Genomic DNA, 20,807 nt, shown 5'->3' on the forward strand with positions numbered 1-20,807 from the left:
TCCTTAGGTAGCTAAGGGGAAGACAGATGAGGATTCAAGCACTAGCAAATTACCATCTATAACAATTTATTGGAACCAAGACAGCCAAAATATTAATGCGTGATTTTCCAGAGCAAAATAACTTCATAATGGCGTGCAGATAAGAGAACAATTTTTATTATATGTAAAGCCATGAAATGTTTTTTTTAGGCAGGGATGTCAGGATTGCTGTTTCTAACCACAACATGCCCTGTAACTAGTGATATCCTCAGCCTTGATTTAGACTCGGGGGCCCACCGCTGCAGTTCATCTGGCACCTCACGAAGGAGTAGCTTCAGGGCTTATTTAGGAATGACTTGAAGGTGGAAAGTGAGGGGTCTGGCACCTGTCCGTGCAGTTCAGCAAGTACTTGTTCCAGCCACTGCTTCAGGTCCACGTTGCTGGTTCTGTCTGAGGTAAGGTGCTTTGTTCTCTTTTATTTCTCTAAGGTAGTAGTACAAAGACTAGTAGATGAGGATACTTTCCTCAAACCCTAGGTCCCATGACATTGCTGCAGTTGTCTCTCAAATGCTATGGTTTGTAAAGCTGTTAACTACTACCGGGACAGGAAGAGAAGTCCAACAGTGGGGTTTTTTGTTGTTTTTGTTTTTATGCTGTTGCAGTGATTTAAAAGTATATTCTAGGCCAGAAAACTAGGAGAATAGTTCAATGAAATTCAGTGAACCAGAGCTCATCTGTGGAACTGGGCTATGCAAACACTTTGCGTAGAATATTGCCACTCTACCTCCTCAAGTCTGCCAGCCCCTCGTCTGAGGTTTGGTCCTCAGCGCAGTCTCACAAACACTCCGCCAGAGTTGCAGGCTGGTTTCTTCTTTACTTTCTTTTTCTCTTTGCAAGAATTGGAGATAGTTCCAGCTTCCTGAAACAAAGAATGTTACAGCCATTAAACAGCCATCGCTTAAACCTGCTACCTCCCAAGACAGGTTTTAGAAATCCATGGCTTTAATAACCACAGAATATTGTGTTTGTGCTGAAGCTGGGGTAGAACATAGTGGCAGGGCATGAGATGGCAGTCACAGCAGGGTAAAATGCGAAGGTCCCTTGGTTACAGCAGTCACAGCAGTTTTTGAAAATCTGCCTCAATAGAAGTTGCCTCCTGTCCCAGCTATCGACATGTAATCACGTGTCAATGTGATTGATCACCATTAACCTAATGGCCAGGGGGGCTTTCCCAGACCGCTACTGGTAGCAAACCCCCTACAGCCACTCCTCCACCGTAGGAATGGGGGCACTATGTCGTAGTTGTCCCAGATTTTTAAACCTGCCAGGTGAGTAGAATGGGTAATGTCTTAAAAGTGTGCTGTGGAAGAAGAAAGTGGCTTTTTTTTCAAAAGGAGAAAGCACTTGGCCAGCCAGAGGGCGGCAGCAGCATGGAAGAGCTCAGCTCCGAGGACATAACGGGAAGCAAACAGCTGTAGGAGCTTCACGGCGTGTATGTGGTGGCAAGGAAAGCAGGGACAGGTAACAGAAAGGGGAAACTGTACGCAGGAGGGGTGCAGAAACAGTCCTGTAAGGGAGGGCAGGAGGAAGAAACCGGGGGAGGGGGTAGGTGGAGATGGAACGAGCTGTGTAATGCAAGTTCCCTTTAGGGCTAAACAAGGGAAAGCTGCAAGAAAACAACAGCAATTCCCTGACTGCTCTGTGACTCTGAAGCCCCCTAAGCAAAAGCCAGTATTTTGGGGAGCTCTTCATAAATTTCTTAGAAATGTTTCAGTGGCCTTTAAAGCCATTTGCCTCAGCAGGTGATCAGTAGGACATGCTGGAAAGATGGTATCTGTCTGCAAAAGTACCATTCGTACTGGCCATCCGGTAGGGGACTTGGTACAGCCAAAGGGTCCCGCAGGCCACATTTAACTACTCAAGCGAAGGCCAAACCAACACGTGGCTTAAACAGTAGCAAAACTGAGCTCTAGCTGCTTGTTTCCTGCCCAAAGCACACACTAAGCATTTTTTTCCCATCACGCTTGGCAAAGGACCCTTGTCCAGTAGGGATGCACTGAATACCAGGGTGTCATTCAAACCTGGCTGAGGAGGCAGTACTGTTATCCCTTATCCACAAACCCAGTTTCTCCTCCAGGAAATAAGTAAATGTTCCATGTGAAGCACAGACCAGCTTCCCCATCCCATATGACTGCCCCAACAGCCTGTGCAGCTGTTTGCCCTCCTTCACTCGCTCTGGATCTGTGAATATGGAGTTACACTGGCCACACAACCATAAGCAGGGGAGTGACTATGGCACCACCTCAGTAGAGCTGACACTGTGCTGGCCAAAGCATCCCCTGGGGACACGTCTTCAGGCCCCTCTTTGGCAGAGGAAGGCTCTAAATCCAAGTGCCCCACATTGTCAGTGACTCCTCAGCTGACTTTTAGACTGGTTATAGCAGGACCTACAACCAGTCGCATAGCCAAGGCAGCGTAATGGCCAAAACAGCTGGTCACCAAAGGTCCGAGAACAGCAGTGAACAGCCAGGAACGGCCGGGCCACGCGCCTTTCACGCTGGCTCTATCTTTGGATGACCCAGCAGTGTCACTGCGCACTGCTTCCCACCAGCCGTAGCAGGAGGAACCCAGGAGCCTCACCAAAGGCTGGACTGGATGGCAAAGGTCTGAGAAATGGGACAGTGGCTTTTCACATTGTCTTGTGGGAGATTATATGTGGCAGGGGAAGACCTGAAAAGCCAGCTCTTCTGTCCCCAAACTTAGCATGTGAACTTCTGATCTTTTGTCAGATTTGATTAAAAATGTGTCTCTAAGTTTTCTATCTTTGCCTGCTAAATCAACCAATCGTTCATACCAGTATCTGCTTTGCTGTCAGTGGACTTGATAATTACGACGACACGAGACCACTCGCTGAAATCAGTCATTGCACACAGCAGTACAGCACTCCACCCATTCACTTCCCAGTCTGGAGTAAAAGGGAGGAAAACAAACCTAATGACAAGGAGAAGAGCTATCCTGCAAGAATACAGATGCTTCTCTGCCAGGGCACAAGGAGAAACTGCTGTCTTTTCAGAGCAGAGACGCTGTCGGGATGCAGCAAAGGCTGCTGCTCGCTTCAGTGTCCCCGGCTGAAAGCTGCTGACACGTTTACTCCGGTATTTCCTAGCACCATGCTGGGGAATCTTAGCAGGAATGAATGTGCACAAGCAGCGGGACAAGCCTCTGTCCCACGCTCCAGGAAAGGGGACGTTCGGGTGGCACGCACCAGGGGGAGAGCAGGCGGGGTGTGGGTTTTCTCCAGGCTCTCTCTCAGGTGGCCTATCTCAGCACGGTAGTCGTCCAGCTGGCTCTCCAGCTTCTCCCGCCTGACTCGCTCGTATTCCAGCTGAGCCTCCAGCTCCTGCACAGCCCTGCCAAAAGCAAAGGAGACAACCAGAGCATAAAGCACATCCAAGCATGTCCTGGCTACTCCACGTGTTGTTTTTTTTTTTTTTTTTTTCAGGAGCAGGTTAGTCACAGCAGAAAGCTGCAGTTACAGGCTGCTCCTGGCTCAAGACCATTTGCAAAAGCTTCAGCATCTGCTGTTTGTCCTTCCCCGCCCACCTCTACCACGAGATGGCGACATCTTCCCACACATTGAGCCAGCCCCAGGGTTTTGAGTAGGCGGTAACCCAGGTCCATCTCCAGCTGCAGAATAGGGAGAAGCGCCCAAGAGGCAGAAGAGTTGGCAGGAAACAGGGAATAGGCATAAAACTGGCATTCTAGACAAGCCAGGGGCAGCTTCTTCATTTATGGCTGGTTCCTCCACATCCTTCCTAAAGTGATTGGGTTAACCGCAGATGAGGAATGATCAAATGACAGCCTGCCTGGCACCGACTAAAGGAAAGCAGAAGCACTGGCTGATAAACAGTTGCACAAGTTCTCATCAGTCATCCCCACAGTGGCTACTAAATTAACTGAGATTCCTGGAACTGGTTAGCTGACACATAATTCAGATATATTCTTCTAACAACAATTGACCTCAACAGCTGAGTCATCTGGAGTTGAGCTGGCTCTCCTCTGTAGCACAACGAGTTAGCCCAGCTACAAAGACGGAATACTGGTAAAAGGAAAACGGAGACATCTGCCCTGTGGATTCAAATAGCGTGGCAGGAAAAAAAGCTGACAGAAGAGCTACTGCGTTTCCCAGACCAAAAGATTCCTGACTCACTGTCCAAAGCGACCAGGCTCTATCAGTCTTACTGACACCGTAAGAACGACCTGTGCTTTTGCAGGTAACTCAGTGCCTGGGGGAACAGGATGACTTCTTGCACACTCTGGATTCGTGAGGCACAGCTCCAGCAGTGTGTGGCACACACGCGGTGGCATTTGTTTCCATGCCATGCAGCCTGGCCCTGCGCAGCAGCTCCCACCAGGCCTCTTACAGCCAGAAAATCTGAGCTAAAGCAGACGTTTTCAAAATCTGCTAGAGTAACCTTCCCAAGTGGCAATTCCTGCTTTTCATCTAGTAAAATGTTGTTGTTGATAAGTATTTTTAAATAATGAGGTTTTCTAGAATACGGTACAAGTATCTTGGGGTTTATACATAGGTCTCTCCCAGTGTCCTGAGGAGCAGTACTTCAGTTTCAAAAGGCCAGACTGGACCTAGGGATGCTCTCTGGCCTCCGCAGATGACATCCCTCAGAGACCCTCACAATTACTGTTTTACTAGTTTAGCCCCACACGCCACAGAAAGCAAAATCTCTTAATGAGCTTTACCAGAGCTCTCTAACAGGCACTGGCAGCTTTTCAGTAGCTGCTGCATCCAAAACGAGCTCTAATTTTTGTCGTTAGTCAACAGTGACTTTCCCAGCGCTGCAAACATATTACTCTAGTAACATGTTTGGTTTGCAGTGGCCCAAACACATAATGGACATGGACATGCTTATCTACAAGAATTAAGAACAATATGTAGCCAAATGTTTGACAGATAGAGGTAGGGACAGGATGCTGCTTTACTGTTTACAGTCTAAATCTTTAAGAGAAATAGAGGCATTTCTTTAAAACTTAGACAGTTTGCCCATCTAAACACCTAACCCATCTAACTGAAACCTTTTATTTAATGGAGACCCTGAGAATTAGGCAGAAACTATGGGAAGTGCTTCACATGCAAGGGGAGGTTCGCTGAGATTTCTATTTTTGTGGTCTGGATATGATCTAATGTCTTCATGAGCACAGAAATATACTGTCTTTGACAAAGAAATATAACGGGTCATTGAATAATTCCGCCTGTATATGCACTTCCATGCAAGCCATGCTAAGACTAATGCTTCTATTCAGACTTATTAAAGTGCATACATGTATTCAGCATCCTCAATGGAGAAAAAAAAAAAAAAAAGCATAGTGAGGACTTATGTGCAGCCTACTGCACATACACTGCAGGAAAACCTGAAGGCAGAACAGGTAGTCCTGCACAAGCACAAGAAGTACAGGCCCATCAAAAATTTGTGTTGTGCTGTAAGGCTAATCCTGGTCGTAGAAGTCTAGAACTGGCCAGGCAAATCACTGAAGTCCTTTTCTTTTTGGCCTGGCTAAAGTTGGTAAGTGGAAAAGACAGAATGGCCAAAGCAATCTGAGTGTAAGGTAGCCTTAAAGAAGGCTTTAAAATGGGCCTCACTGAGTTAAACATTACCAGAGCAAGTTAACCTTACTTCTCAACCTCCCTTTGTTCTTTTTTCATCTTCTTCTCCTCCTCCGTTATTCCTCCCAGTTGTCTGTAGTTGCTGTAGGCAATTTCTAGAAGATGCTGAAGTTCTTGAATCTTGCGATAGGCCCTTACTGTAAGACAGGGATCTCCAGGTAGGGAAAATGCACAGAGAGAACTGAAGACAGTCATGCTGAAATCCAATAGCCTGGAAAAGAGTCTCACAAACACAGAAATCACACTGCTCAGCAGATACTGAGATGTATCTGACACCCACACAACAGACAGCTCTCAGAAACAAGGAGCAATACAATGTGGTTTCACCAACACAGATTAAGACAGTGTAACAGGTATGTTCTGACTGTCCTGCACTACGCTTCCTAATTTTCTACAATTTGTCTGAATACTCATCAGTACAGATACCCTGTCAACAAACTCATCCTACAACAAAAAAAAAAAATCACAGCAGTTAGCAGAAAATGTGCAAGTAGGAACAGAATGCCTCGAGACTATCTTTTCAAATAAGGAGTGATGAAAATGCTTACTGCGTGCGTTCCTTTTCTCTGCTTTATCCAGGATTAAATCTTCTTTGCTATCCGTACTCCCTTCCACACCATGTCTTTCAAAAAATCGTGCATTGTTTGCATCTAGTTCTTCATCACTGGAGTTACTGTCTCCAGTTCTTTGTGTCAAAAGTTCCACAGCTGCCAGTTGGGCAAATCTGCCGAGAGAACAGTTAACCTACACTGATATATCCCCATAATCTGTGAAAGCATTGCCATGCTGCCCGCATGTGACAGAAACTTTCTGAAACTCTTCATGTCCCCATATATAGGAGGGGGTTTCAGGGTTAAAGGAAGCATTGGTACACAAACTATGAGCAGCTGATCTACTTTCTGCAGTATTCTCCCAGCATGAGTTCTGCCTCATTGAAATCTTATGGTGATGACTCCCACATCAGAGACATCTTTTCCTTTGCAGGATTTCTTTACTGAATCTCATCAGCAACTGCATTATTTTTATTAAGGCAAAAATCAGTCGGCTTTCTTTAGTTCTCATTTACTTTGTGCAGTTGGAGCATATAGGCTTACGACCTTCCTTTTGCAGATCAGTTACTTTTCACCTTTTATGTCTCACCATGTTCAGAAAAAAACAAGGTAAACATAAAACCTTTTACAGCTGCGGTACTGCTTTGCTTGTTACTCAGAACTGGAATTCATGGACTTGACCTTTTCCTCCCTCCATCACTGAAAATCAGAAGTAATTACAACAAAGCTGACTTGATATTGACATATAAATAGTAAGCAAATAAACGACTGAGCTACATGATATGTGTTGTTACCTCTTGGCTACATCCTTTGGAGTCTCTCCAGCATCATCTGTAATGTCACAGTCAGCTCCCATTTCAAGCAACCACTGTAAGCAATGGACGTGCCCCTGTGCAGCAGCTGGGGAAAGGAAGGTGAATGCAAGTCAGATGTATTCAACTGAAGTGTTTCAAACCTCACACGTCCCCCTCTTGACACAGTTCAATGTGCCAGAGGGTGGGTTCATTAAGACCCCACAGGTGAGATGCTATTTCAGAGAAGCCTGCGTTTCAAGATGCTCAAGCCGTATGGGCATGCCCATTTCTAGGGAAGATCCTGCAATGTGTTTTTGTGCCTCTTTCTAGTCCTGGAAATTTACTTGCAACTCTTGCTGGAGAGGAGCTAAACTTGCTCAGTCTCAAGCACTGCGCACAAGGCACACAAATACCTGCTGCCTCGCACGCTCTTGCTTTGAGGTCTGCATGTCACCCACTTGCAGCAAAGTACTGTCACCTTTCCCTGGCTCTGGGCTCCCACACCTCACACGGGGTTGGTTGGACCAATCCACGGCATACAGTGCTGGCTCACGGAGAAGGAGAGAAGCGGGAGCTTTGTGCTGGAGCTACAGGTACATCACTTCTTGGGCCACACCCTCAAGGCAATGCTTCTCATCTGGAGCCCAACGCAACAGCTTTGCCTAATCGTGTGATCTAGCGTGGCTACTGCCCATGCCTCGTGGTCCCCAGGAACGATGTCTCACATATGGAGGATGGTACTTGGCTTGTCTGGCTGAAAACAGCCAGCCCTTTTTCTCAGGGAAGAATAATTCTGTCTCTCACAGAAACCCATTTGGATAAGTGTCATGTTTGTTTTCATATACAAAAAATAAGGAAATGCAAAGACAATCAACCATAAAATTTCCCTCAACATTTCATCAACACCGCACGTAAAGACTGGGGATGGAACAAGTAGCAACATTCCAAGAAAAGGGGGTAGGAAGGAATGCAGAAAACACTTTTCAAATCCCTTCATATAATTTTTTTATAATGAGAACTTCAGTTATCTTTTTAAAAATTCTATTTTTATCTAATCAAAAAGAATTGTAGCAAGTAGTGTTAAAAGCATATTACAAGAATACTTTATTTCTTTTCTCTCCCATTTCACGGGACAGGTTGACCATGAGCCAGCAGTGTGCCCTGGTGGCCAAGAGGGCCAACGGGATCCTGGTGTGCATTAAAAGGAGCGTGGCCAGCTGGTCAAGGGAGGTGATCCTCCCCCTCTACTCTGCCCTGGTCAGGCCTCGCCTGGAGTACTGTGTCCAGTTCTGGGCTCCCCAGCACAAAAAAGACAGGGATCTCCTGGGACGAGTCCAGCAGAGGGCAAAAAAGATGATACGGGGCCTGGAGCTTCCTATGAGGAAAGGCTGAGAGACCTGGGTCTGTTCAGCCTTGAGAAAAGATGACTGAGAGGGGATCTTATCAATGTTTATAAATACCTGAAGCGTGGCAGACAGAGGGATTTGGCCAACCTCTTTTCAGTGGTTTGTGGGGACAGGACAAGGCGTAATGGCCACAAGATGGAGCCCAGGAAGTTCCGCACCAACATGCAAAAGGACTTCGCGGTGAGGGTGACAGAGCACTGAAACAGGCTGCCCAGGGAGGTTGTGGAGTGTCCTTCTCTGGAGATATTCAAGGCCCGTCTGGACACCTACCTGGGCAGCCTGCTCTAAGGAACCTGCTTTGGCAGGGGGGTAGGACCCGATGATCTCTGGAGGTCCCTTTCAACCCCTTCAATTCTGTGATTCATCTTTCAGACATTAATAAGAAAACCGCAGACACAAGAGGACCATTCTTCTGTAATGCTAGCACTCCACTGCAAATCAAGGTGTCAGATACAAGAAGTTAAGCTTCCTCCACAGCGTATAACAAATTACCTTGTTGTGGTTTTTATAACACATCTCCACGGTAGCAATATGTTCAGTAAATAAAGACCCAGACCATAACACAGATCACTGTTATGACTAACTAGCCCATGTTTCTAAAACTGACATCTCACCTGATTAAAAAAATAATAAATTTCAGTTTAGATGTTGTTTTCTTTTTCATATAAACTTTCTGTATTTACTTCAGCTTGGTTATTTTGTTTTTAAAGTGACACCTACACACACACACATCACAAAATATGTTTTTCAGGGTTGTCCTTTCAAGCCCTCAGGAAATGAGACACTGTTTTTCATTAAGTTTATCTGATGAGCAGCCACTTGAAAAACTAAGTAAACAAGCCAGCAACAAACGGTAACAAGCTGAAACACAAATCATAATTACTGACCTTTGTGCATGAGAGTGGATCCCTTATCATCCCGCTCATTAATATTGATTACTCCACTTTTCACTAATCTTCTAAGTACCAACAAGTCCCCTTTGAAAGCAGCGCTATGGGCTGGGAAAGCTAAAACTGAAAACGAAACACACATTTCCAAACAGATACCAGTAATTCCTCTAAACATGTTCATATTTGTCTCGTACAGCTTGCTTCTCTCATAACAACTTATTCATGGAAATTTCATAGCTGTAGCTAGCCAGGTTAATGCATCTTTAATCAGTTAAAACACAGCTGCATAACTAGCACTGTTCATCACAGACTTGACTAAACATGTCTCGGTTATGGCTAAAGGCATCTTATACAGCTTGGAGATGAATTTCAAAGATCTGGAATACCTTTGTTTCATAGTTAATGTTCTATCACTGGTGGTAACTAGAGTCATTTGCCTGTTTTGAATTCCACAGCCTAATCAAATATATAAACTAGTTTACTTCTTGGTAAAAAACTACTCATAGGGAAAATTTGATTTTTCCAGTTACATTTATATATATATATATATATATAGAGAGAGAGAGAGAGAGTATTGACATATACATATAAGTATAATGACAAATGACTAGCAGATAAGGAAAGTAAGTGCCTGGAAAAAGTAGAAAGGTGAAGGAGTAATTCTTATATCTTTGCTCTGTGGAATGTTGTCTTTAGGAAGCTTTCCACACTTGTATCTTTTGGCTGTTCTGACTACAGTAGTATTGCTGGTTAACAAGTAACCTTAATTTTAGTAGAACATTTCCAGGCTTAATTGTTATTCAGTGTAAGTAAAGAATTCTGAGCAGGCAAATCTGAAAACTCATGAAAATTATACAGCTATTCTGAATTTCTGCTGGAGTCTAAGAAGAACATGCATAACTTGGTATTCATAGTGCAACAGTGTGACAAGTTATATTTCAATTATTATAAATCAAAGATATTTATAAAATCACATTGAGTATCCCAGACTTTAGCTATCAGTAAGTGCAATAACTATTGAAAGCAGTAGCTGTTCCTTACATTGGTGATATGAAGGTTGTAATTCTCATATAAGTTTTCAGAATCAAGTGTTTTACAAAACTACACCTATTTTAACAGTATAAATTTTAATAAAATTTTAGTGTTTGATCCATGCTCACCTTCCTGTGTCTCTGGATGCTCCCCCTCTTTTTCCACACCGTTAATATATTGCAGAATATTATCTTTATAGAAGCGCTCAGCCAAGTCCCTTGGAGTCTCTCCATGGTCATTCCTGGCTTTCAGCGTGTGCCCGACGCTGGCCATTTTACTGACCAAGAACTTAAAGCAATGCAGGTGTCCTTCCATTGCTGCCAGATGCGCTGTAGCCCAAGGTAAAACAAAGTAGGTTAGAGCAAAGCACTGCTGACCACCAAGAAAGCAGTGCTCTCACTACCAGTTAGATCTAGCTCCTCCACCAGCACCTGAGCCATCCAACACTGCACAACAAGAGGGTGCAGCTTCAGCTGGGCAGGGGATGCTCGGCTCCTATCCAGGACAGAGTCCAGCTGTATGCAAAGGAGGTAGAAGAAAGCCATCAAGGGTGGGATCTGCAAAGAAAATTCCCTAGCAGAGCTGATGGCGGGAGACAACACAACACTGCCGAGAAACCTTTGAGCTCTAGCTATAAGAGCGCGCTGCTGGGGTCTCCTGTTCCCCATGAACTGAAATCTCACTGCTCAGCAGCTCTGATCTGACTTCATTCTCCTAGGTGGACTCATTACAGAGGACCCAAAATCCGAGCTTCAGTGAAATCAGGACAGTTTTTCACATTATCTTAACTTTTTTCAGTGAGTTAGTTCGGACAAAGTGAAAAGAAAAGGTATCTTCTTAAAGTTAACTTCTGGTTACTAGTCAGCTGGTGCAAAACTGACTCAACTCTTACAAATCCTCTTCCAGACATGCAAGAATCTCAGGGATGAAACTTCACCTTTTGGAATGAAACTGTATTTAATATCTGCCCTATGCAGAAAGCAGTCAAAAAAGCTCGAGGCTTTCTGCAAAAACAGAAGAGGAAAAATACATTAAAGAGTTGTATTCTGTCCGTGTCTTTCTGCAGAGTTCCAGTGGGATGCTATGGAAGACACATAAAGGAATTTTTCATGGACAGCTTTTAACCTGTGTGTTGCTTAGTAGCTAGTGCCCAACATGTAACTTGCACTTCAGACCAAAGCCAAAGTGTTTTGTGATGTTAACATAAAATATGCTGCTTAGTGCTGAGAACTTTGAGAAACTTTGTCTCAGGCATCACAAATAGGCAGTGGGTAGCTGGTGTTGGGATCCCTACTTCTGGGTGTTTCATCTCACCTGTTATAAAATCAGGCTAACACTATTCACTCTTCTCCAAGCAGTGAGTGAAAGAGCCGTGTCTGTGAAAAATTCAGGTGTCACACTATGATTAAATTAATATTACATTTAGAACAGGCTTAACTGGTAAGAAATAAGTGAAGCATGGCCAAAACCTGAATACAGATAGAAAACAAAATGTTGAATTAATGAATGCAGACTATTCAGGGCACTGAATGACCCAGTGTTCTTAAAAAAAAAAAAAGTAGTTTTTTAGATAATTAAAACCTCTGCCATAACATAAACATGATTCTATGATTCTATGAAAAGATGCAGTCTTACATTTCTTAAGTTTTAGGAGTATGGCATTGCAACCTCAGTAAACTCCTTTTAGTATACTCAGGTAAAATTACAGCATTGGCCAGCTAATCCTGAAGCTGAATTATGTAAAAATGATTTATATTTACTTTACTGTTTCAGAAGCTGAGGAAAATACTCCAATCTGTATAACATAACACTTCTATTAATCATTTATTAGGAGTATTACAAAGCATTTTCTTTCCTCTGGATGGTAAGAGGATCAAATGAAACAGAACAAAGGCTGGACAAACCAGCTTCTGCAGATGTCAGGAGAGTGAGAAAAGCTATGTTCTACTAACACACATATACAGAGCATTTAAGTGGAACTGTGCTGGTATTCACCATATCTCCATAATAGGTTGTAATATCAGGGAAGTGTTCCCAAACGCAAACAAAACTACCTTCTATGCTGCCACCAGGGTTCCTAACATCATGAACCTTTATCACTTGAGCCAATACACCGGATGTCCTACCGGGATGTAAGAGCCTCACATCCTTTAACAAAACCCAGGTTTGAAAAACAAAACATAGATATCGGTTTACTGGATAAATAATGCTTCACAGAGGATAAAAGATTTTGAAAATGGATTTAAAAGGATAACTCTAAACCTCTAAACAAGTTATTGGGGGGAAAAATATGCTATTTGGAACAAATAATATGACTGACCATAAGGAGACATGTTAAAAGGGAAAGGATGCAACAAAAACAAAGGGTATGAGCAACAGCATTCAACTTTCAGAGGACTGAGGCAGTGGTGTGCTAGGCAGGGGGATGGCGGAGAGACAGACTATGAAGAGAGTGCCCTTTTTTTTTGCGCTAAGGTGACTGTGCACATGATTATGAAAAGAGTACAGACTGCAGATAATATAGAAATTCTGGTATTCCGGAAATCAAGATGAGGAAATCAGAGTTAAATGAGAACAATGGTTTTACCAACCCAGTTAAGAAACGTTTGGATACCAAAACCTGCATATGAACATGCCAGAATCTGCTCACACTGGCACAGCCATTCAAGCCTGGCACACATTCAAAAAAGAGCAGGTAGCAGCTGGACCTGCCTCCTGCCCCACCTACCCTTCCCCGCCTGTGACCTCCATCGGCACACGTGCTCCACCACATGCCGAGGGGATGCTGCCCTCTCAGAATGAGCCTGCTCCCAACGTGAGCTATTCCAGCACCCATGAGCTCTGAGCCTTGCCAGGAGCAGCAGGAGCTGAATAGGATGCTGATGCCAACTGACAGCTACTTGGGATTTTATGAACTCCCTCATCATTATAAAAACAGAGCAACTATGTTTATTGCATGGAACCAACTAGCAAATCACAGAATTACAGAATGGTTTGGGTTGGAAGGGACCTTAAAGTCCATCCAGTCCCAACCCCCTGCCATGGGCAGGGACACCTCCCACCAGCCCAGGTTGCCCAAAGCCCCATCCAGCCTGGCCTTGAACACCTCCAGGGATGGGGCATCCACAGCTTCTCTGGGCAGCCTGTGCTAGTCCCTCACCACCCTCTGAGCGAAGAATTTCTTCGTTATATCTAATCTAAACCTACTCTCTTTTAGTTTAAAACTGTTACACCTTGTCCTATCAAACCAGTATCTCTTGTCCAACCAGTGCTGATAGGTGTGCTTTACTTAAGGTGTGCTAAGATTATCACATACCACAACAACTGTAATCCGAAGATTAAAAAGCATATGATTTATCCTGACGTACCTGGAAGGTTTCCATTGTTATCCACATCATCTATACATGCTCCCCATCTAACAAGAAGCTGCAAACACCCCAAGCGACCATGAAAAGCAGCATAATGAACAGGCTTCCAGTCGTTCCTGTCTGAAACATTTGCATTCTGAAATGAGAACAGCAGGTTAATTCATTCATTTACAAATCTTTGACACAAAACAAATTTTATAAATAGGAACCAGCTGTTCATTGTGTTAAACAATTTCCGTCAAATCAAATAATGTTTTTCAAAGTTCATGTCATATAAATAGTTCCCATTCCAAGATGGGTATTTTTCACCATTTCTTAGTTGTATTGAAATAATATACGTGAAAAAGGTATATTTTCAGACATAGTTCTATCGATGTGTTGATGATTATTCTTAAATATACATCTGGATTGTTTTCAGTCTATGTCTTTTACTGTATAGGATTTGTACAATCACAAAAAATCACAACCTCAGTGCCTGATCTTCATTTGGTGACATCCCCTGTCAAACGGGGTTCCACATTATCGATTCTCTTTAGATTTTTGGAACATTTCTCTAACATGTCTTACAATCAAAAAAAAAATTGAAACTTACCCAAAAAAATAAATTCCCACACTTGCCAACAAGAACATACCAACAAAGATTAACCTACAGTGACAAATCTCAGTTAAACTAATGAGAGTTTTGTTGGAAAAGGATAGCAGACTTTGGCTCTGCACTAGGGATCTGCAGGTAAAAGTCTCACCGCTCCACTTCGCAGCATGGTTTGTAAAGTGTACGACTGCCCATGGGCTGCAGCTAAGTGTGACGGCGTGCACCCGCGGTCGTCTCGAGCTTCTAGGTTTGCTCCATTTATTAACAAAGCCTAAAAGAAACACAAAGCCTAAGTTCAGAAAGCAAGCTGAAAAAGCAAACGTAGCCTAGCAGGATGACTTGAAATGATCAGCTGGGTAACTCTGGAGTAACTTCAAGACACTGTCACTACACAAAATAAATCTCTCTGCGCAGACGGAACAAATGAGTGCACTGGTTTTAACAGCAACTCGGTTCCAGCTGTAATGTCGTGAAGATGAGGTACTCACAGCTCCATTAGGAGCTCTCTCAGCTGATCTTCGTAATGACTGTGTCCAACCTGAAGCCTGCCTTACTTTTGCTTGAGAGTAAATATTTACACATACCTGCATGCAAGCATCCTGTCCTCGGATAGCCGCAAGGTGAGCTGCAGTCCAGCCTCTGACAGTTACCTGGGTTATGTCAGCTCCGTGCCAGAGCAACCAGTGAAGACACTGCTCAACCAAAACCAAACTCTTGTTATTTAACTATTCTTACCATGTGTCTGAGGCACATTTTAGCTGTAAGTTAACAGTAGACGTTATATGTCAAAACTGCATCAGAAGACTTCTTTGTGGAAACATGACACCTCAGAGCATGCACTAGCAGGTGAGTTGGACAGTTTCAAGGCCTCATGCGAGGCTACAAAAGCACAAATAACTACTAACTCAGACCCTAGCACTGATTTTACAGAATGGCTTCTTAATTTTACTCTTCCAGATTTAAAATGTAATCTGTGAGAACATACACATGGCATGAGGTAAAAGCATTGGAAAAATGGTGCAAACATGCTCACTTGAATTCCAGCTAAAATTACCAGCAGGAAAAACACCATGAACCAAATGTAATGCCTCATTTCAGTTATTAGGCTCCTTGGGGTGCATGTAATCCCACCTCTCTTCTCATCCTTTCACAGCTTAGCTTAGCTTTATTCACCTTTTTCCACCACAAGTTATTGCTTTCCATGGAAAGCTTTAAGGACTATCAAAAAAAAAAGACAAGAGAACTAGTTAAAACTTTTTGTTATATATTATCATTATTTACTATCTTCTTTTAGGCCAGGCTCCACCCCTGGTTCCTTCATTGTTTCCACTGAGGAGCTTAGTAACAACTAGATGATGGATAATCCAATAAAGTCTTATACACTGACTGCAAAGTAGAAGAGTCAAATGAAAAGTGCCAGAATTTATACATGTAGAAAAGGGTGGGCAAGCAATCTATTTTTAGGGTTGATAGCATGATCATCAGCATTTTTTGACAGTTTCTGTACATTCCAGTAACAGCACTGCATGTATTATTTCTCGAGTTTAGCAAGAATTTTACATTTTTTTCCTTTGAGACGTTATTTTTTATATGGTTATACATGCCCTTGTTGTTTCAAAGTTAGATTGCTGAAATATTGTGCAAGAAGGCTGCAACAAGGAGGTAAATGTTGTGCTGAATACAGCAGCTCAGTCCTTCTGGAAATTCAAAATGTTCATGTACCAAGTACCTGGGATTTCTGCATCAATATTCAATGTTTTTATTTATTAAAATACAATGTATTAGCACTATTTCTAGAGAATGAGGCATGGGACAGAACACTGGTAAACAGAATGAACATGCTCTCATGTCACTTCTCACTTGGTTCAATCACCTTCATGACTGAACACATTCTAGAGGATGTGTACACAACCTAGCGGATTTTCTAGGTGTCCTGAGAGAAGGAAAAATGCAACAGAAACAAACGAAAGTCATAAATCTGGAAGGGAAGCCATAAGTCACACTTTTCTTGGAGTAAGAAAATCACTGATTTTGTAAAATTTGTCAATGTTAACTACGTAAACTGTGGATGGGACTTCAGAAAGGCAAAATGAGATACTAAAAAAATGTACTTCTCTTCTTGGTGAATATATTTACTGAGAAAATCAGACAGAGATTATTAATTTAGCTTGATCAAAGCCAATGATTTTGTGTCCAGCCTCTACCAAAGAAGGAAAACATTAACCCACAAAAACATTGCTGTGTCTGAACATCAACATCATATTTTACCTCCAGACTTCCAGAGTGTGCAGCACAGTGCAAAGGTGTGAACTTGTGGACTAAATCCACCTCGTTAATACCAGCTCCACTTTTTATCATTGACGCAAGTTGTTCTACATCACCGGCTTTCACTGCCTCATGTACACTAGTGTAATTTTGCTGCTTCTTGACAGCTAGTGAGGAATAATAAAAGGGCATTAGCCAGTTCAGTAACATTTCAGAGAGAGTAAATTAGTGATGAGTCAAAGAATCATCAGGGTGACAGCTTTAACGGAACCAACCCAACGTGTTCAGAGTAACTTCTGAGAGTGAGCCTTGTATCAGCAGGAATCCTTAGCCTCTGTTTGTCAGAAACAAAGAAATACTCAAAAACGTGAAACAGCCGTGTCCCCTCCAGCCTCAGAAAATGGACCAAAAGAAGCCATGAATAAGACCCAGAAGAAAGATATCAAGAAGCATGGCAAGAGCAGGAAAGCAAAGCTACTCCATCTACATATGCAAATGCTGGAGCAGTTCCACCCCAACACTGTCTCTCTTCCAAAACTGTGGGCATCACAAACTCTTTCATCTATCACATCTTCAAGCGCATCACCAGGGGGGCTTCTCACTTGGGCGAACAAGCTCTCAGCCATCACTTTCCAGCTGCTCCACGTGGCCATGCTCCCACTGCTGCCTGAGGACTCGGCTTACCGTGGCATACCGTGGTGAGGGCACCAGAGCCTTCACCAATTAAGCATGGCTTGTAATTGCTCTTGACTGAGCTGCACGAGTCAGCTTCATGACAAGCTCATGTCAAAATTAAAGCTGCTACAACAAAAAAAACAGTTCTTTATACAATGTGTTAGTCATCCTGTGTTGTTCCCTTGCTGTAAGTATAGCATTGCTCTGGCACAGGTTACCTTGTTAGCCTAAATTTTTGCCCCCATCAAAGTCAGTAGCATTTTCATTGATTTCAGTAGCACAGAATCAAATTCTAAACTTAGGTAGGGGCAGTGTGGTACAAAAATATCTATCATGAAGATAAACTGTATTCTCCTTCAGGCCTTTTCACTGATTAACAGCATAATTGGAGCACTGGCAGTCAGATATCTGAACTCTCTTGCAACATCTTGGCACTTTGCCTAAATTTGTCAACAGAAATAAGTGATGTAAGTAGATCTAATGGCTGAACAACAGATAGCTAAGCGTATGAGTAACTCAAAACAATTATTAATCACCTTCTAGAGTAGTCATCATTCCAGCAGCAAAACGCACTAACGCTCTTAGATTAGATTTCACACTCTAAGGAGAAGTCTTGAAGAAGTGGGCTACTGTTTGGCAAGTCAAGCACGTAGGAAAAGGTTGGTCTTAAGGTGTTAGCGCCTCAGTTTCCCTGCCTGTGGAGAAGAAACGGTGGTAATAGTTCAAATTGTTAAGCATTTTCAGATCAAAAATATTAGATATCAATGAGATGCCCTGTGAAAAGGCTCCTGACACATGTAAAAAAAAGAACTAATATAATGAAAAGCAGCCTTTACTGTTTACCAGTGCCTAATTTCATGTAATCTGTAGCAGGATTATAGTGCTCTGGTAGATTTGGGGTTGCCACAGAAAAGAAAAGAGGGGTTAAACTGCTTCTGTAATCCAGACTGAGATTAACACACACCTCTTGATCTTGTGGCTGTGTATCATCACTTCACTCCCACCTCCCCCAGAGACAGGCTGTATCATTGCCCTGCACGAAGCAGCTTCACTTAGGAACTGGGACTCTTATTATGCAAAATACTGTATGAACAAACAGCAGCAGCACAGAAACAGAATAATTCCGGTTGGAAGGGACCTCAGAAAGTCATCTAGTTCATGCTTTTAAATAATACTTAATTACATTTTGCATTTGGGGTTGTTTGTTTTGTTGTTGTTTGCTTGTTTGTTTGTTTTTAAACAGAGAATATCACCAGGACATAATTTTCCCACAAGGGAGTCATTTCTCATTATGTCAAGTGAGGGTTACAGACTTCAGCACAATTAGGCAGCCTTACATCAGAGGAAGATCTGGCCAATTACACTACTTGCCAAAGCACTAATGTGTTTAACACGATGTTCCAGTGCAACAAGTTCAAGCTATTTATTTATTTTTTTTTAACCCAGAAGAAATACAAATAGCAACGCACACTCCCAGCCCCCAGCAGAGGGAATTTTGCCTCCTTTCTCCCTCAGGAAGGAACAATGACCTACAGCTCCACGGAGATTGATGCCAAATGCTGCTGCACAGCTTCTTGCCTCAGGCCACGAAGAGCAAGCCGGAGGCTGGGACTGAAATTTAGTAAACAGCTGTTAACAAGAATTTTGTACAAAATATATTTGGTTAGACAGTGGATGACATCTTTCATAATTTTAGTGCATTTTTTTTTAATTGAAACTGTTATCAAATGCTTATTCACTAAGACAAAATTCCCCTGTAGAAAGAATTAGGTAAACATTGTGGCAACAGTACCTGACCAAAATTCATTAAAGCATTTACTCAGCATGGGGGAAAGGGTCAGTTTTAGGTTTTCCTATATTTCTCTAACACAAAAAGAATCCAGTGCTACACTTCTTTAGCAGTAGCTCAAGGCAACAAGGAACCAAGCCCCCCAGTACGCAAAGGCAAAGTTACTGGACTGGGGAGTTAAAAATACCAGCTTGGGGGTGACCCCAGGGTTGTGCCACCTTTTACCAAATGTTTGGCAAATATTGATCAACCCTGATATTTTATATGAGCCTCACATGAAATGGATATGTTAACAGATGGGGGACCTCGAGCAAAATGGAAGGGAAGGGAAGGGAAGGGAAGGGAAGGGAAGGGAAGGGAAGGGAAGGGAAGGGAAGGGAAGGGAAGGGAAGGGAAGGGAAGGGAAGGGAAGGGAAGGGAAGGGAAGGGAAGGGAAGGGAAGGGAAGGGAAGGGAAGGGAAGGGAAGGGAAGGGAAGGGAAGGGAAGGGAAGCTGCGGGCAAAGCAACCTCACCATTTGGAGTAGGAGGCAGCGCAGCAGCTGCTGTTGGCATAGCAGCCCCTCACAGCACAAGCAGCCGGAAACCTGCCTCACTCGTCGCACCCTCCTCCTTCTCCTCTTCCTCCTCCTCCTCCTTTTTCTCCTTCTCTTCTTCCTCCCCCTCCTGCCCGCCGCCGCAGCGGTGTTGCCATGGGCACAGGGCTCGCCTTCCCGACGGGCCGCGGGAAAATGGCGGGCCAGGAGCGGCGGCCATGGCACCTCAGCGGCCCAGGGGAGGGCGTCGGGCCCGGGGAGGCGGCGGCGGCCCCGAGGAGTTTTGGGCACCGTGGGACGAAGCCTCGGGGCTGGGGCGCTGTGATGGGGCTGCAGCTGAAGGGGGAGGTGTGGGACTGCCTGAGGTGCCAGAGGAGGCAGCTGCGTGGAGTAAATGATGCTGGGCTGTAGGTGTATGTTCCGTCTGTAAAGGATGGTTCCTCTGTGAAAGCTGGGATAAAGCTGCCTGGGAATCCCTGGGCAGTAGGTTAGCAGAAAAAGGGTATCACAAGCTATTTGTTTTTTGTTTCCAATGCTCTGGCTTACTATCTTTGTAGCATTCCCCAGGGAGAGGCATAAACCAATCATACCAATCACTATCATCATCTCTCAAGCTGTCAGCCATATATCAACCAAGAACTATTTAACCCACGTGTGCTCTATCTGTGGGATAATCTGACTCTAACCACAATTCTTGTGCTTGTAACCTCTCTGCACTGAGATGTCTCAGGGTAGTTTTCTTCCTGCGGTTCAGAAGTCCTGCTCTTCAGCCCCATTAGCCAGAAGAATCCGATACCCTGGAGAGAAACTGGGTTCCTTTGATGGGGCCAAAAAAGCACTCTGCATTTCAAGGCCCATTCCCAAATCAGATTTACAGGTGTGCACTGATGATTACATCCAAATAAAACCCATTTCGAACTTAATTATCCTTGTTAGAAAGTTGCTGTAAATCCTCTTGCTGCACCTACACAAGGATGTCTCAGCCTACCCCTTGAAACCTGAGTGAGAAGATTGGGAACATTGCAACCAACAGCACAATCACAGCTGATTATTTCTACTTACACCACAGACTAAGGCTGACTTCTGATCTTCTGAGTATCCATACCACAAAAGCAATACACTAGAACTACTCTTTGACTGTGTGTCTTGCTCCCAGCAGCTTTAAAAATATGCACTCCGCACACGAGAGAGTGAATAAAACCTTAAATGCAGATAACATACTATCCCAAGACAAACATTGTATGAATCTTTA

At 43.6% G+C, this 20,807-nt stretch overlaps 1 protein-coding gene across 9 annotated transcripts; it reads right to left on the reverse strand.

Moving 5' to 3' along the window:
* Window positions 1–49: 49 nt before the first annotated feature.
* On the reverse strand, window positions 50–20,739 carry ANKRD42 (ankyrin repeat domain 42). Of its 9 annotated transcripts, none has more exons than XM_080568728.1 (13): window positions 19,535–20,739; window positions 17,769–17,927; window positions 16,561–16,724; window positions 14,877–14,984; window positions 14,444–14,563; window positions 13,701–13,836; window positions 10,461–10,661; window positions 9,298–9,423; window positions 7,005–7,110; window positions 6,208–6,383; window positions 5,670–5,796; window positions 3,245–3,389; window positions 50–898 (listed from the first exon to the last, which is right to left on the reverse strand). In XM_080568728.1, exons 2-13 carry the CDS (start codon window positions 17,785–17,787, stop codon window positions 803–805), a joined length of 1,524 nt encoding a protein of 507 aa, XP_080424854.1. In that variant the 5' UTR covers window positions 17,788–17,927; window positions 19,535–20,739; the 3' UTR covers window positions 50–802. The 9 variants fall into 9 exon arrangements, 7 of the variants coding, with proteins under 7 accessions (XP_080424854.1, XP_080424853.1, XP_080424850.1 ...); XM_080568727.1 differs by having other exon boundaries at window positions 5,670–5,811; XM_080568724.1 differs by having other exon boundaries at window positions 17,045–17,927.
* Window positions 20,740–20,807: the final 68 nt, after the last annotated feature.

This window comes from Anser brachyrhynchus, assembly GCF_964034855.1.
Source record: "Anser brachyrhynchus genome assembly, chromosome: 1".
Lineage (NCBI taxonomy): Eukaryota > Metazoa > Chordata > Aves > Anseriformes > Anatidae > Anser > Anser brachyrhynchus.